At 49.4% G+C, this 12,982-nt stretch overlaps 2 protein-coding genes across 7 annotated transcripts in view; one reads left to right on the top strand and one right to left on the bottom strand.

The window, feature by feature from the left end:
- LOC310664458 (uncharacterized protein) overlaps positions 1-12,982 on the bottom strand; it is a 541,032-nt gene that overhangs the window by 171,808 nt on the left and 356,242 nt on the right. The gene's annotated exons all lie outside the window — the stretch shown is intronic.
- LLGL1 (LLGL scribble cell polarity complex component 1) overlaps positions 1-12,982 on the top strand; it is an 84,368-nt gene that overhangs the window by 40,411 nt on the left and 30,975 nt on the right. For 4 of the 6 annotated variants that reach the window (XM_083413360.1, XM_083413359.1, XM_083413363.1 and 1 more), the window contains exons 3-4: positions 8,806-8,887; positions 9,657-9,787. In XM_083413360.1, the coding sequence (XP_083269486.1) occupies positions 8,806-8,887; positions 9,657-9,787 (213 nt within the window). The remainder of the gene's footprint in view (positions 1-8,805; positions 8,888-9,656; positions 9,788-12,982) is intronic. The other 2 variants (XM_083413362.1, XM_083413361.1) reach the window with 1 other exon arrangement.

The following is a 12,982-nucleotide window of genomic DNA, read 5'->3' as shown; positions in this document are numbered from 1 at the left end:
TGGAACAAATTAAGTACGTAACCAGAGGTACCACAGCGACCGGCAACTACTCTCTAGCGGGATCGTTCCAAACCATCCCTGAATCTGGAACCTCCTGCATGCCAGGTTGCGCCCCCTCAGGATTCTGTGCCCTAGGCCACGGGCCCCCCCCCACCACGCTACGCCACTGTGCCAAATCCAAGCATGCTTTAACCTTGGGACTTTTGATTGTGAGGCCTGGGAGCCAGAGGAAGCGGGAGTCTCTTTTTGGTGAGGCTTGTAGGCCTTACCCAACTCGTTCTCCTCACTCCTCCTCTCCCCGCTGCCTGCCAGCTCCTGAATTGCCGCTGCAGAAGTCTTTGAGCAGGATCCGCGCCTGCAAGTTTAGGCCCACGGCCAGCTTGGGGTGCATCCGAAACCCTCTTTGCTCCTGGCATCCTCTGGCTTCCCTTTGCAGAAATTGTAACCACAGCGAGCGAGGCTTGCAGCGCATGCTAGAATTCTGCCTCTGCAGCAATCTCCGGGTCCCTCCCTCTCTCCCTCTCGTTTTAGCAAGGCGGTTTTTATTCCTGGTGCACCAAGAGGCCTCTCCTAGAACCCTGCACACTCCCTTTCACCAAGTCTTCCTTTCTCTGCCTCTTTTTGTAAGAGTTCACAAAGGGGGGGGGGGGGCGTCCTCCTGTGAAAGCACCGCTTAGTTAACGCCTGGTTGCTGAACCACTTACTCCTTGAACTGGTTTGGTTTCAAGTCGGAAACCAGAACCGACCCTCCCCTTCCCTCTCCTTATTCGCCCCCGCGTACATATGGAAGGTTTCATTTTTGCGCTTTGTGTGTGGGAGGAATTTATCCAACCTTTCTTCTAAGTGTTTTATTTTCGTTCCGTTTGCATACTGCCCCTTCAATAAAGCAATCAAGTCAGATTGGATTGCAAACCGGAGAGTCAAAATACAATAAAGGGCATGGAGGAACCCGCAAGCGGAAGAATAAACGGAGCGGTAAAAAATCCATGCAGGTGTCGGAAGACCCTGGAAAATAGAAATCTGTGCCCAGGAATGAGGGACATTCAAGAAAGGGGCAGGCAATCAACCCTTCCTAGCAAGAGGCTTCAATAAAGAGGCCTCTAGATTATAACATGTGGATTAAAACGACCCTTTAGCACTTATTCTCCTATGTTTCCCCACTGCCAGAGCTTAAATTGTAAACTCTTCAGGGCAGAGATCCTTCTCTATGGGCAGTCTGTTCTGGAGTAGATCAGTTGAAACCAATGAAGTTACTTAGATGCATGGATTTCAGTGGGTCTCCACAAACACGCACCCATGGATGATGATGATGATGATGATGATAATAATAATAATAATAATAATAATAATAATAATAATAATAAAAAATAAATAAATTTATACCCCACCCATCTGGCTGGGTTTCCCCAGCAGCTCTGGGCGGCTCCCAACCGAATATTAAAAACATGATATTAAAAACACTTGCATTGTTTGGTAAATTGCCATAGGCTGATGGCACCTACATGTGAGCCAAGTTCAAGGTCCTTGTATTAATTGACCAAGCCCTGAACAACTTAGGTCCAGGGTAGCTCAGGGACTGCCTGAACACTTATATCCAGTATGGTTTCAAATTGGGTGGGGGACTGTTTGTTGAGATTCCTGCATTGGAAGTGGTTGGACTAGATGACTCACGGGTCCCTTCCAACTCTACAATTCCAATAGTTCTATCCCATCTCAATCACTGAGCCAGCTTGCCAGTGCGTCATTCCTCCCCCGAGTTGGTGAGGCTCATTTGGCAGCAACAAGAAGCCGAGCCTTTAATGTCGTCAACTCAGTCTTGTGGAACTCTCTGCCAATGGAAATTCAACAGAAATCTTCTGTTTCAACTTTTAAACGCCTGCTGAAAACTTTTCTGCTCAGCCTGTGCAAGCCAATAGCAATACATCGTTCCGCAATGGTTAATTGATGTCTGTGTTTAACTTTTTAAATATGCTTTTTACTGCAATATTATACATATTTTTGTTGTGATTTTAAAAGAACGAAATAGCGGTATACAGTGGTACCTCAGGTTACATACGCTTCAGGTTACGGACTCCGCTAACCCAGAAATAGTACTTCGGGTTAAGAACTTTGCTTCAGGATGAGAACAGAAATCGCACAGTGTTGTCGCGGTGGCAGCAGGAGGCCCCATTAGCTAAAGTAGCACCTCAGGTTAAGAACAGTTTCAGGTTAAGAACAGACCTCCAGAACGAATTAAGTTCATAACCCGAGGTACCACTGTATAGACATTTTTAAAATATAATAAAATGGCAACATACAAAGAATCCGAAGGAGAAACTAAAGGGGAGATCTTTGGGATACATGGCTCGTCAGTTAAAGAATGCAAGTTGGGCGGCTCCTTTTGCAGTTCTAAAACATCTGTAAGGTACCCAATTGGGGAAGCCTGTGCTAAGTAATGGTTGGTTATCTATGGTTTGTTTTCGTCTTGTGAACCATGGTTTGCCATTATCTCTGTAACCAACAGCCTCGCTTAACCGTGGTTTGTTTGGCCATCCTGGGCCGGATGCTCACCAACCTAAAGAGACGAAAGACAAATAAAGCTTTGAAGAAACAAGCCATTGTTTGATCACCTTGTTGGCTGAGCCCAAACCATGGTTGGCACGAATCACGGTATGGCATTATGCGCAAATGCAGTCTGTATGCGGAGGCCTCTTCCAGCTGTCAGCTGTTTGTTTTCTTTCCTTCCCTAAAGCCAGCGGATGTGCACAGTTTGGCTGACCTGCTGGTGGGCTTGAAATGTTTGGATCCAGATGGGGCATCAGGCTGGGGAAATTGCAGCTTTCTCCCTCCCTCCTGCCGCCCAAGAGTGACACATCAGAGCCCCTTGGAGAGCTTTTAAAGACTGTTTCTCGTCACTTGGCAGCTCTTTGCTAAATATTAGCAGCTTTATGGCCGGTGGGTCCCTGTGGCTTTCGAGCCGTTGCCAGAGAGATGTTGAAAAACATCTCCAGTCTGTCTCCCACCAGCGAGGAATCTCTGTCCATCTGTTTTAACCCAGTGAATGGCAGACACTCTGGGGAGAATTAGGAGTCTTTATCTAGAAGACCATCCCCTCTTTAATTCCAGGCAACGAAAAAGGAATTATCCTGTGCTGACCTAGTCGCGCCTTGGAGTTGCTGCCTTACTCTTTATTTGGCTTTATTTCTGCACCAGATCTTCCACATTTACACCATGTAAAAGCACCATGTGAAGCACTCTTAGAATCATGGAATTGTAGAGCTGCAAAGGTTGCCAAATTTCATCTAGTCCAACCCCCTGCGATGCAGGAATATGCAACTGTCCCGTACGGGGAATCAAATTTGCAACCTTGGCATCATTAGAGCACCCCACTCTAACCAACAGAGCTAACTGCTTCAAACAGTCACGGCTTCCCCCAAAGGATTCTGGGAGCTGTAGTTTACCGGGTGCCTTTGTGCTTACTCCCACCCACCCTGTGTGATGCACGCACAAATCCTGCTCCTTAACAACCGTTTGGAGCAGGAGGCGACAAAGCCCAGCATCTGCACTGAGCCAATTCTGGGGTGGCTTTTTTGTTTTTGTTTTATTGCGGCTGTAAATCTCAAAAAGCATTTCGCCCAATAAAACGAAGCTAATCCGCCTTTCGGCGGCGGCCTTAGCGTTTAGGATGGGCACTGCGTGTGTGCTGGGGGTGAGCAGGAAACGCCAGACGTCTCTTGGTCTGAGCCTTTATAAGGAGAGGGATAATGCTCCCCATAGCATCTGCATGAGATCACAGACTTTCCTTTTGGACCCGGTTGACCTGATGGCAACACTGCCTTTTCAGGGTGCTGGTTTGCTAGGGATTGTGCCCTCTGCAGTTATTGTGTCCTTTGGTAGCTGATCTTTTGCAGGAAAAACTCTGTTGTATCGAGCGTGCATGGAATCGACTGTAAGAGTGCCATCATAACGATGATAGATTAATTATGGGGCATTTATCGCGCTGGTTGGGACGCGGGTGGCGCTGTGGGTTAAACCACAGAGCCTAGATCAGAAGGTCGGCGGTTCGAATCCCCATGACGGGGTGAGCTCCCGTTGCTCGGTCCCAGCTCCTGCCAACCTAGCAATTCGAAAGCACGTCCAAGTGCAAGTAGATAAATAGGTACCACTCCAGTAGGAAGGTAAACAGCGTTTTCGTGTGCTTCTCTGGTTCGCCAGAAGCGGCTTAGTCATGCTGGCCACATGACCCGGAAGCTGTACGCCGGCTCCCTCGGCCTATAGAGCGAGATGAGTGCCGCAACCCCAGAGTCGGCCATGACTGGACCTAATGGTCAGGGGTCCCTTTACCTTTATTGCGCTGATAGGGGGCATGTAGAGGTTTGTTTTGGCCTGCTGACCCACATGTATGATGCTCCTCGTAGAACCATAAAGTTGGAAGGAACCACAAAGGTCATCTAGTCCAGCCCCCTTGCAATGTAGGAATCTCTTGCCCAACATGGGACTCAAACCCACGACCCTGAGATTAAGAGTCTCGTTTTCTACTGACTGAGCTATCCCAGAGTTTCTCTTCTTCCTCAAAGCTCTTTTCTTGTGTTTAAGCTGGATATCATAATTTTATAAGGCCCCATCCACACCATGCATTTAAAGCAGTTTCATACCACTTTAAGCAGTCCTGTCTTTTCCCCAAAGAATGCTCGGAACAGTAGTTTGCTAAGCATGCTGAAAGTTTTTCGGAGATCCCCATTCCCCTGCCAGAGCTGCAACCTCAAGAGTGGTTTAATGATCAGGGGATTGTGGGAATTGTAGTTCTGTGAGGACTGCAGCCCAATTCCTCTCCTCCTCCTACCAACTCTCAGCCTCTTAACAAACTACAGTTCCCATAATTCTTTGGGGGAAGCTGTGGCAGGAAGAAAGTATTTTCAGATAAAAAAGTATCTCAGCTTACAAGCTCATTGTCCAAACACCTGAAAATCCAGCCTCATTTATTGAACTGATACTTGTTATACCCTTAACTGGTCCTGATGCCCTGCAAGCACCAGATAAACCTGAACTGGACAAACTGATCTGTGCTTTGGACACGAGAAGTGGCAGCTGGAACACCTCTGAGCATACGCAGAGTGCCTTTTCCTCTCTTGCTCCTGAACAGCCTCAGTTGGTTCCTTCATCCTTGGGGCCAGGGGATGTGGCTATAGGGCAGACTTCCTACCAGGACCGTCTGGGGTAGGCATCATAGGCAAACTCCGGCCCTCCAGATGTTTGGGTCTGCAATTCGCATCATCCATAGCAAACAGGCCGAGTAGTCAGGGATGATGGGAATTGTAGTCCCAAACATCTGGAGGGCCGGAGTTTGCCTTTGCCTGGTCTGGGGGGGGGGGGGAGCCAAAATTTTAAGCAATCCACGCTACCCTAGGGCAGGCATGGGGGGTGGGGAGATGAACCCGTGAGAAAGTTCAGGGGTTTTTGCAGCCCCGCTGCCGCTAATGCTATTGTTCATACTTAAAGAAGCAACGCCTAATTGCAGCCCTGGACTGCCTATCAGGGAGAAGACATGGGGAAGATCAAGGATTTTAATAATGTAGTGACTCACATCTCTTTCTGCTCTTTTGCTGCTGTCTGAGGCCCTTTCGAGACCCAGAACTTTCCTGTAGCCAGGCCAGCTTGAGACGAAACTTCTTTTGGTGGACGGGGAAGGTGCGATTATAATATAATAATATAATAAAAATATAATAATATATGTATTATGTGGAGGATCTGGGTTGTACAGAGAACTTTACTGTTTATGCAACTGTAAAAGTGTCAGGGGGACGCGGGTGGCGCTGTGGGTAAAACCTCAGCGCCTAGGATTTGCCGATCGTCAGGTCGGCGGTTCGAATCCCCGCAGCGGGGTGCACTCCCGTTGCTCGGTCCCAGCGCGTGCCAACCTAGCAGTTCGAAAGCACCCCCGGGTGCAAGTAGATAAATAGGGACCACTTACTAGCGGGAAGGTAAACGGTGTTTCCGTGTGCTGCGCTGGCTCGCCAGATGCAGCTTGTCACGCTGGCCACGTGACCCGGAAGTGTCTTCGGACAGCGCTGGCCCCCGGCCTCTTAAGCGAGATGGGCGCGCAACCCCAGAGTCGGACACGACTGGCCCGTACGGGCAGGGGTACCTTTACCTTTACCTTTAAAAGTGTCAGAGGGAAGTTGTTCTTGGCTCAAAAACTTACAAATTGTATGCCAGGGTTGCATCCATGCTCCCTATGAAAAACACAGTAAGGGTGATATCCAGCCCCCTCATCCCACCAGCATGGAAATTCCTGTTCAGTGCGACTTGCCCATACTCAAATCTTTCCTGTGGGTTTGGGGACCCCTAAAACAAATTTAAGAGGTGCACAGGGGAGGAGAGCGGGGGGGGGGGAGTCATTTTCTGCAAGTGGAAATCTTTGCGCTGGTAGGGCAGTTATTTGATGCTGCATGCAGGCCTTTTTAAGGGCTTCCGTGAGCTCAGTGCACCCATCCGCCGAGAAGGGAGCCTGTCGTATCTCTGAATGATCCCCTGCTTTGGTGTTTGCCTCCCTCCAAGTCAGCTGCTGATGGGTGTGTGGCATGGTTAGAAATTAGCCGGGTGCCAGGTGCATTTTGCGACTAGATCGGGTCCAGTTGCGACCACGTGGAGATCTCTGGATGCCAGGGTAGCGACAGAGGTCCCCATCTGGCTAGCTCCTCCAGAATTATTTTGTGGGGGGAAACCCACCCCCATTCAGAGGAGGCTTCTTTCGTCTCTGTATGATCCCCCGTTCTCATCTTGCGCTCTTTGAATCCACCTGTTATGGGTGATTTGTGATCCGTTCTCGCCTGGTTCGTGGACTCAGCGGAACAAACTGCCTTGACCTTCTGGACGTGCCCAAAAGCTAGAGGGCAGGTTGAGTCCCCGTCCAAAACACGTCCTTCAAAATCCAGGCCAGAGAGAGAACCGTTGAATTCTCCCTTCTGTGCACGGTTCGCTGCTCTGAAATGTGTGCCGCCGCCGTCGCTTGCGGAGCAGAGAGCTGGCCCGGCTCTTTGAAAACTAGGTCACTATCAACATGGAAAACAAAAGCAACAATTTCGTGCCTGCGAGTGAAAGGAGTCCTGCAATGTGGGACAGAGTGCAGGGCCCACGTCTACGCCACGTTGAAAGCAGCAACGGCTAGCAACTCTGAAGCAGAAAACTTGGTTCAAAGATCCAAATTATTCCCCAAGAAAATGCAGCTCCCGTAGAAACGGTGCTAATTGTGCTAACGCTCTTCTGGTTCCTTTCCTTTCATGCCTTTGCGATGTTTGAACTGCTTTGCATAATGTTTTTTGTTTTGCTTGCTTGGGGAAATTCAGGGATCTGCATCTTCTTCTCAGTCTGACCACCTTCAGCTTCTGAGATGAGCAGACCTTGCTCACCCCCAAATAAACCTTCCAATTTCAAGGAACTTGCTTTGCGTGTCCTCGTTTTTAAAGCAAGAGCTCACCTTTCCTGGGAAGCTGGGCTTTGCTTCTACTTCTGTAATAATAATAGTAATAAAAATCATAATTATTATAATTACTGGTACTATTAATTAACTGACCTTCACCCTGAAGTTGCAATACGGGTGACACCATTAGAACACAATATTAAAAACAGTCTAAACCAGGGGTCAGCAAACTTTTTTCAGCAGGAGGCTGGTCCACTGTCCCTCAGACCTTGGGGGGGGGGGAGACTATATTTTGAAAAGGGGGGAAAAAGAATAAATGCCTATGCCCCACAAATAACCCACAGATGCATTTAAAATAAAAGGACACATTCTACTAATGTAAAAACACGCTGATTCCCAGACCGTCCACGGGCCAGATTTAGAAGGCGATTGGGTCAGATCTGGCCCCCGGGCCTTAGTTTGCCTAAGTAAAGGTAAAGGACCCCTGACAATTAGGTCCAGTCGTGACTGACTCTGGGGTTGCGGCGCTCATCTTGCTTTGTTGGCCGAGGGAGCCGGCGTACAGCTTCCAGGTCATGTGGCCAGCATGACTAAGTCGCTTCTGGCGAACCAGAGCAGCGCACGGAAACGCCGTTTACCTTCCCGCCGGAGTGGTACCTATTTATCTACTTGCACTTTGGCGTGCTTTCAAACTGCTAGGTTGGCAGGAGCTGGGACCGAGCAACGGGAGCTCACCCCGTTGCGGGGATTTGAACTGCCAACCTTCTATGGTTTAACCCACAGCGCCACCCGCGTCCCTTTTAATTTGCCTACCCATGGTCTAAACCAAGTTACAATCACAGAATGGAGCTGGGTCCTAAAATCAAAAGCCAGGGCGACAAGGTATGTATTCAGCATTTGTCAGAATCTGGATAGTGAAGGTGCCCAGCGCATCTCTTTGGGGAAGGAATTCCACATCTTAGGGGCTGCCACAGAGAAGGCCCTGTCCTGGGGTGCCACCATGCCAAATCTCTGAGGGAGGTGCAACTGTTTTGCTGTTTGCTGCCCTGGGTTCTATCAGGAAGAAGAGCAGTATCGACGTTTAATAAAGAGTGTTTGCCGCCACAAGCGATTGTCAGTGTCTACTACTTCCAACGGGTAAATGTAGCCTCCTTGTTCAGGAGCACTCTATCTCCAAATAACCAATACCTGCAGCAGTTGGGAGAAGCCTGTAGCCTTCTCAACTTGGACTTCCCATGGGGGCATCCGATTGCCCTCTGCCTGAAGCAAGCTGCTCTTTGAGCTGTTCCAGCAGGACTCTCTCTGAAACAGGTAATGCGCAGTTGGGGAGGAAGGGGCCTGGTAGAAGCTTGGATTGCAGCTCTTCCCGTGTGTCTCTCTCTTCCTTGACTCTGTGCTTGCCTCAGATACGGAGCTCCTGGCGTGGAGTTCACAGGCCTACATAGGGAAACGGCGACGGTCACCCAGATGCACTTTCTACCTGGACAGGTAAAAGAATGGCAACTTTTGGTCCCACCTTGACGCTGCCTGCAGGTTGATACTCCCTGCCTGTCAGTATTAGGCAGTCACCTGCATTGTATTGTTTTTGACCCCATTGGGAACTTTTCTGGGGTGTGTGTGTGGGGGTGCAAAGTCAAACACTGGAACGGCAGAGCAGGTCAGTTCAGTGGTGTAGCGTGGGGGGTGCAGGGGGGGCCGGCTGCACCGGGCGCAACATCTGGGGGTTAGGATTAGGGGGCACAAATCCACGGGTTAGGGGGCGCAAATTACTTGCCTTGCCCCGGGTGCTGACAACCCACGCTACGCCACTGGGTCAGTTTCTCAAAGACAATCGAGAATAATAGTGCCTGTCTTGTATCTCAGGCTCTACAAATGCTAGGAACTTAATTGGAGGTTCTACAAATGCTAGGAACTTAATTGGAGTGCCGTTAAAGAGGGGAAAGGCAGCAAAAAGCCCAGAAGAGAATTTGTGGTGCCCAACTTAAGAGGTTTAGACAAATCCGTGTCTAATGGCTGTCAGCAGCTACTAGCCAGAATGGCTGTGCTCTGCCAACACGGTCAGAGTCAGCGGTGCCTCCTAACACCAGTTGCAGGAACTTGCCCTTCTGCTCGGATCCTGCTTGTAGACTTGCCACAGACATCTGGTTGGCTGCTGTGAAAAGAGGGTGCTGGCGTATAAATGGGCCATTGGCCTGAGCTAGCCAGCTCGTCTTCTGTTCTTAACTACACACTTAGATGGTTTCCCTTTCTTTTCCAGGGCCGGCTGCTGTCTCTCCTTGACGACAACACCCTCCACCTGTGGGAGATTTACCAGAAAGATGGCTACTCTCACTTGGAGGAGACCCATAGCTATGTCCTCCCCGGACGTCCAGGGTTCGACACCGCTAAGTACTCATAGCTTGCTTGCCTCCTTTTTCCTCCTTTTTGGGGCGCTGTGGGTTCTTGGGAGATGATCCCCTGAGAAGATGCAGGGACCGCTTTAGCGATCTCATAGATTACTCAGCATCTAGAGGATCCCTCCTTTCCTTCTTAGCCACCACCTGCCTTCGTAAGCTGTCTCCCAGTGCCAGCTCTGCTGTTAGACAAAGCGAAGCAGCTCCTAAGCTCCCCAAGATCGTTCGCCTCTGTTGAGAGTAGGTCTACACGATACCTGTTTTTCAACATTGCGATATATCACTAGCTAAACATCGCAATATACATTCGTACCTTGGTTTCCGAACAGTTTAGTTCTCAAACGTTTTGGCTTCCAAACGCTGCAAACCTGGAAGTGAGTGTTCCAGTTTGTGAACTATTTTTGGAAGCCGAACGTCCGACGGTTTCCGAACATTTTGGAAGTCGAATGGACTTCCAGAACAGATTCCATTCAACTTCTGAGGTACTGCTGTACTGATAAATAAGGATGTAGCTATGCATCAATTTTGACTGGCTTCACGGTTTTCCCCGCATTGTGATTTTTGCATAGCACACACAATCACATTATGATTCATGATGTATTGCCAGGTCAAAAATTATGAAACCGTTATCACGATATGGATTTTAAATGGTTTTGGACGATATGTAGCCCAGCCCTAGTTGAGAGTATATGCTACATGGCCACCCCCCAGCCTCCAAACTGTCTGTGGGTGCAGTGGGGACGGCTGTCCCATCAACAGCGGCCAAGTGAGAGTCATCTTCCAGTCCAATTGGACTCTGTGCATGGCATACAGATGAGGCATCATTGTGTCCTTTGCCTTGGATGGTGGCAGAACCGCCTCGGCCCAGTATACCCAAAGTAGCGTCTCCACCCGCATCGTTCAGCCTGGACACTGAGGTCCAGCTCATAGGGCCTTCTGGTGGTTCCCTTGCTGTGAGAGGCGAGGTTACAGGGAACCAGGCAGAGGGCCTTCTCGGTGGTGGCACCCGCCCTGTGGAACACCCTCCCATCAGATGCCAAGGAAATAAACAACTACAGTCGTACCTCTACTTACGTATCCTTCTGAATACGGAATCTTCAGGATACGGCCACAGCCAACCCGGAAGTGTATACTTTCGGGTTTCGCCGCACATGCATGCGCAGAAGTGCTCAATCGTGCCACACGTGTGCGCAGAAGTGCGCCTCTATTTACATAATTTTCAGGGTGCTAACAGATTCCCGGAACAAATTAATTTTGTATCTGGAGGGTCCACTGTACCTGACTTTTAGAAGACATCTGAAGGCAACTCTGTTGATGCTTTATCGTGTTTTTAATATTCTGTTGGGAGCCGCCCAGATGGGCGGGTTATAAATTAATTATTATAATTATTATTCTTAATTATTATTTGTGCAAGACCTGCTCCTGCCATGGCAAAAAGAGGGCAGAGATGAGAACAGGGAAATCAAAATAATAGTAGTAGTAGTAGTAGTAGTAGTAGTAAAATTCTACCCTGCCACTCTGGGCGGCTTACCATACGTATTAAAACATAGTGAAACATCAAACATTAAAAACTTCCAGAAACACTTCTGCCTTCAGATGTCTTCTAAAAGTGGCATAGCTCTTTATCTCCTTGACATCTGAAGGGAGGGTGTTCCACATGGAGGGCGCCACTACCGAGATGGAAGCAAGACAGTTGAGCTTTTGCGCAGAGGTAAATTTCAGACGCTATGGTCTAAGCCACTGAGCCTAGGACTTGCCGATCAGAAGGTCGGCGGTTCGAATCCCCATGACGGGGTGAGCTCCCGTTGCACAGTCCCTGCTCCTGCCAACCTAGCAGTTCGAAAGCACGTCAAAGTGCAAGTAGATAAATAGGTACCGCTCCAGCGGGAAGGTAAACGGCGTTTCCGTGCGCTGCTCTGGTTCGCCAGAAGCGGCTTAGTCATGCTAGCCACATGACCCAGAAGCTGTACGCCGGCTCCCTCGGCCAATAAAGCGAGATGAGCGCCACAACCCCAGAGTTGGTCACGACTGGACCTAATGGTCAGGGGTCCCTTTACCCTTACCTTAAATTTCAGACAGAACTGCCATCAAGTAGACCTATGGTGGTAGAATGTCTGCCTTGTTGAACCCCATGTTCAATCCCCAGCCTCCCCTTATACCTTGGAGAGTTGCTGCCAGCTAGTGCAGGCAGTATAAGGCCTCTTCCTCTGTTCCTGTGTCCAAAACCCAATGCTCTGGGAACAAGCAAGGGTTTGTCAAGCACATTCCAGCTTCTGCTCTCACTCTGCATGTGCGAGGGAGCCGCAAAAAGGACTAGCCGCTTACCAAGTGCGGTGACTTTGCACCCTTCGCTGGCGCCGGCTTCCCTCTCCTGGTTTTGTCTCCCAGTATCTGTAAGCTTGCATCTCTCGCAAGCAGGTGTCCGCTGCTCTGTGGTCTCTGCTTTTCGGGTCCGAGGCTCTGAGCTGGTGGCATGGCTTTAAAAGAGCATCACGGGAGAGGGAAAAAGAGCAGCTTTCTCTCGGACTCCTCTGCTTGGGTGTGCGGCCTGTCAGTCTTCTTTAAACAACTGTCTGGTGGCGGTGGGTGGACAGCATTTGCTACTGGTGTGCAGACTTTCTCCTTGAAATGCGTTGGCTCTTTTGGGGGTGTTGACTATTCCTATTGGTTTTCCATTTGTGGGTGTGTGCAGTCAAGGACGGTGGTTTTCCAGCCGTGTTTCAGCCATCAGAAATGCGAAACTAGTTTCCCAAGCCGTCAGAATCTCAGGAGATTGCAGGGCACAGGGGGGTCCTTGGCTTTGACCAGGCATAGGTAAACTCGGCCCTCCAGATGTTTTGGGACTACAACTCCCATCATCCCTAGCTTACAGGACCAGTGGTCAGGGATGATGGGAATTGTAGTCCCGAAACATAGTTTGCATATTCCTGGCTTTGACCGTTGCAGTGGAAAGACCCCAAGGACCCAGGTGCAGTGCCCCATGCGAGGGGAGCGGGTACTTTTTGTTTTTATTTGCAAAAATACCTATGCTGCAAACATCAACAATAAAGTTGCATTTGCAAAACTAGTACAGGGGTCTCCTGTACGCCTGTACTAGTATGCCAGGGCTACCTTCCCGGGCACTACGCGTAAACGTGAAATTGCCTATACAGTTGTACCTTGGTTTTCGATCAGCTTAGTTCTCGAACGT

This window comes from Podarcis tiliguerta (assembly GCF_965153285.1).
Source record: "Podarcis tiliguerta genome assembly, chromosome: 14".
NCBI lineage: Eukaryota > Metazoa > Chordata > Lepidosauria > Squamata > Lacertidae > Podarcis > Podarcis tiliguerta.
This window is presented reverse-complemented; position numbering and strand designations above follow the sequence as displayed.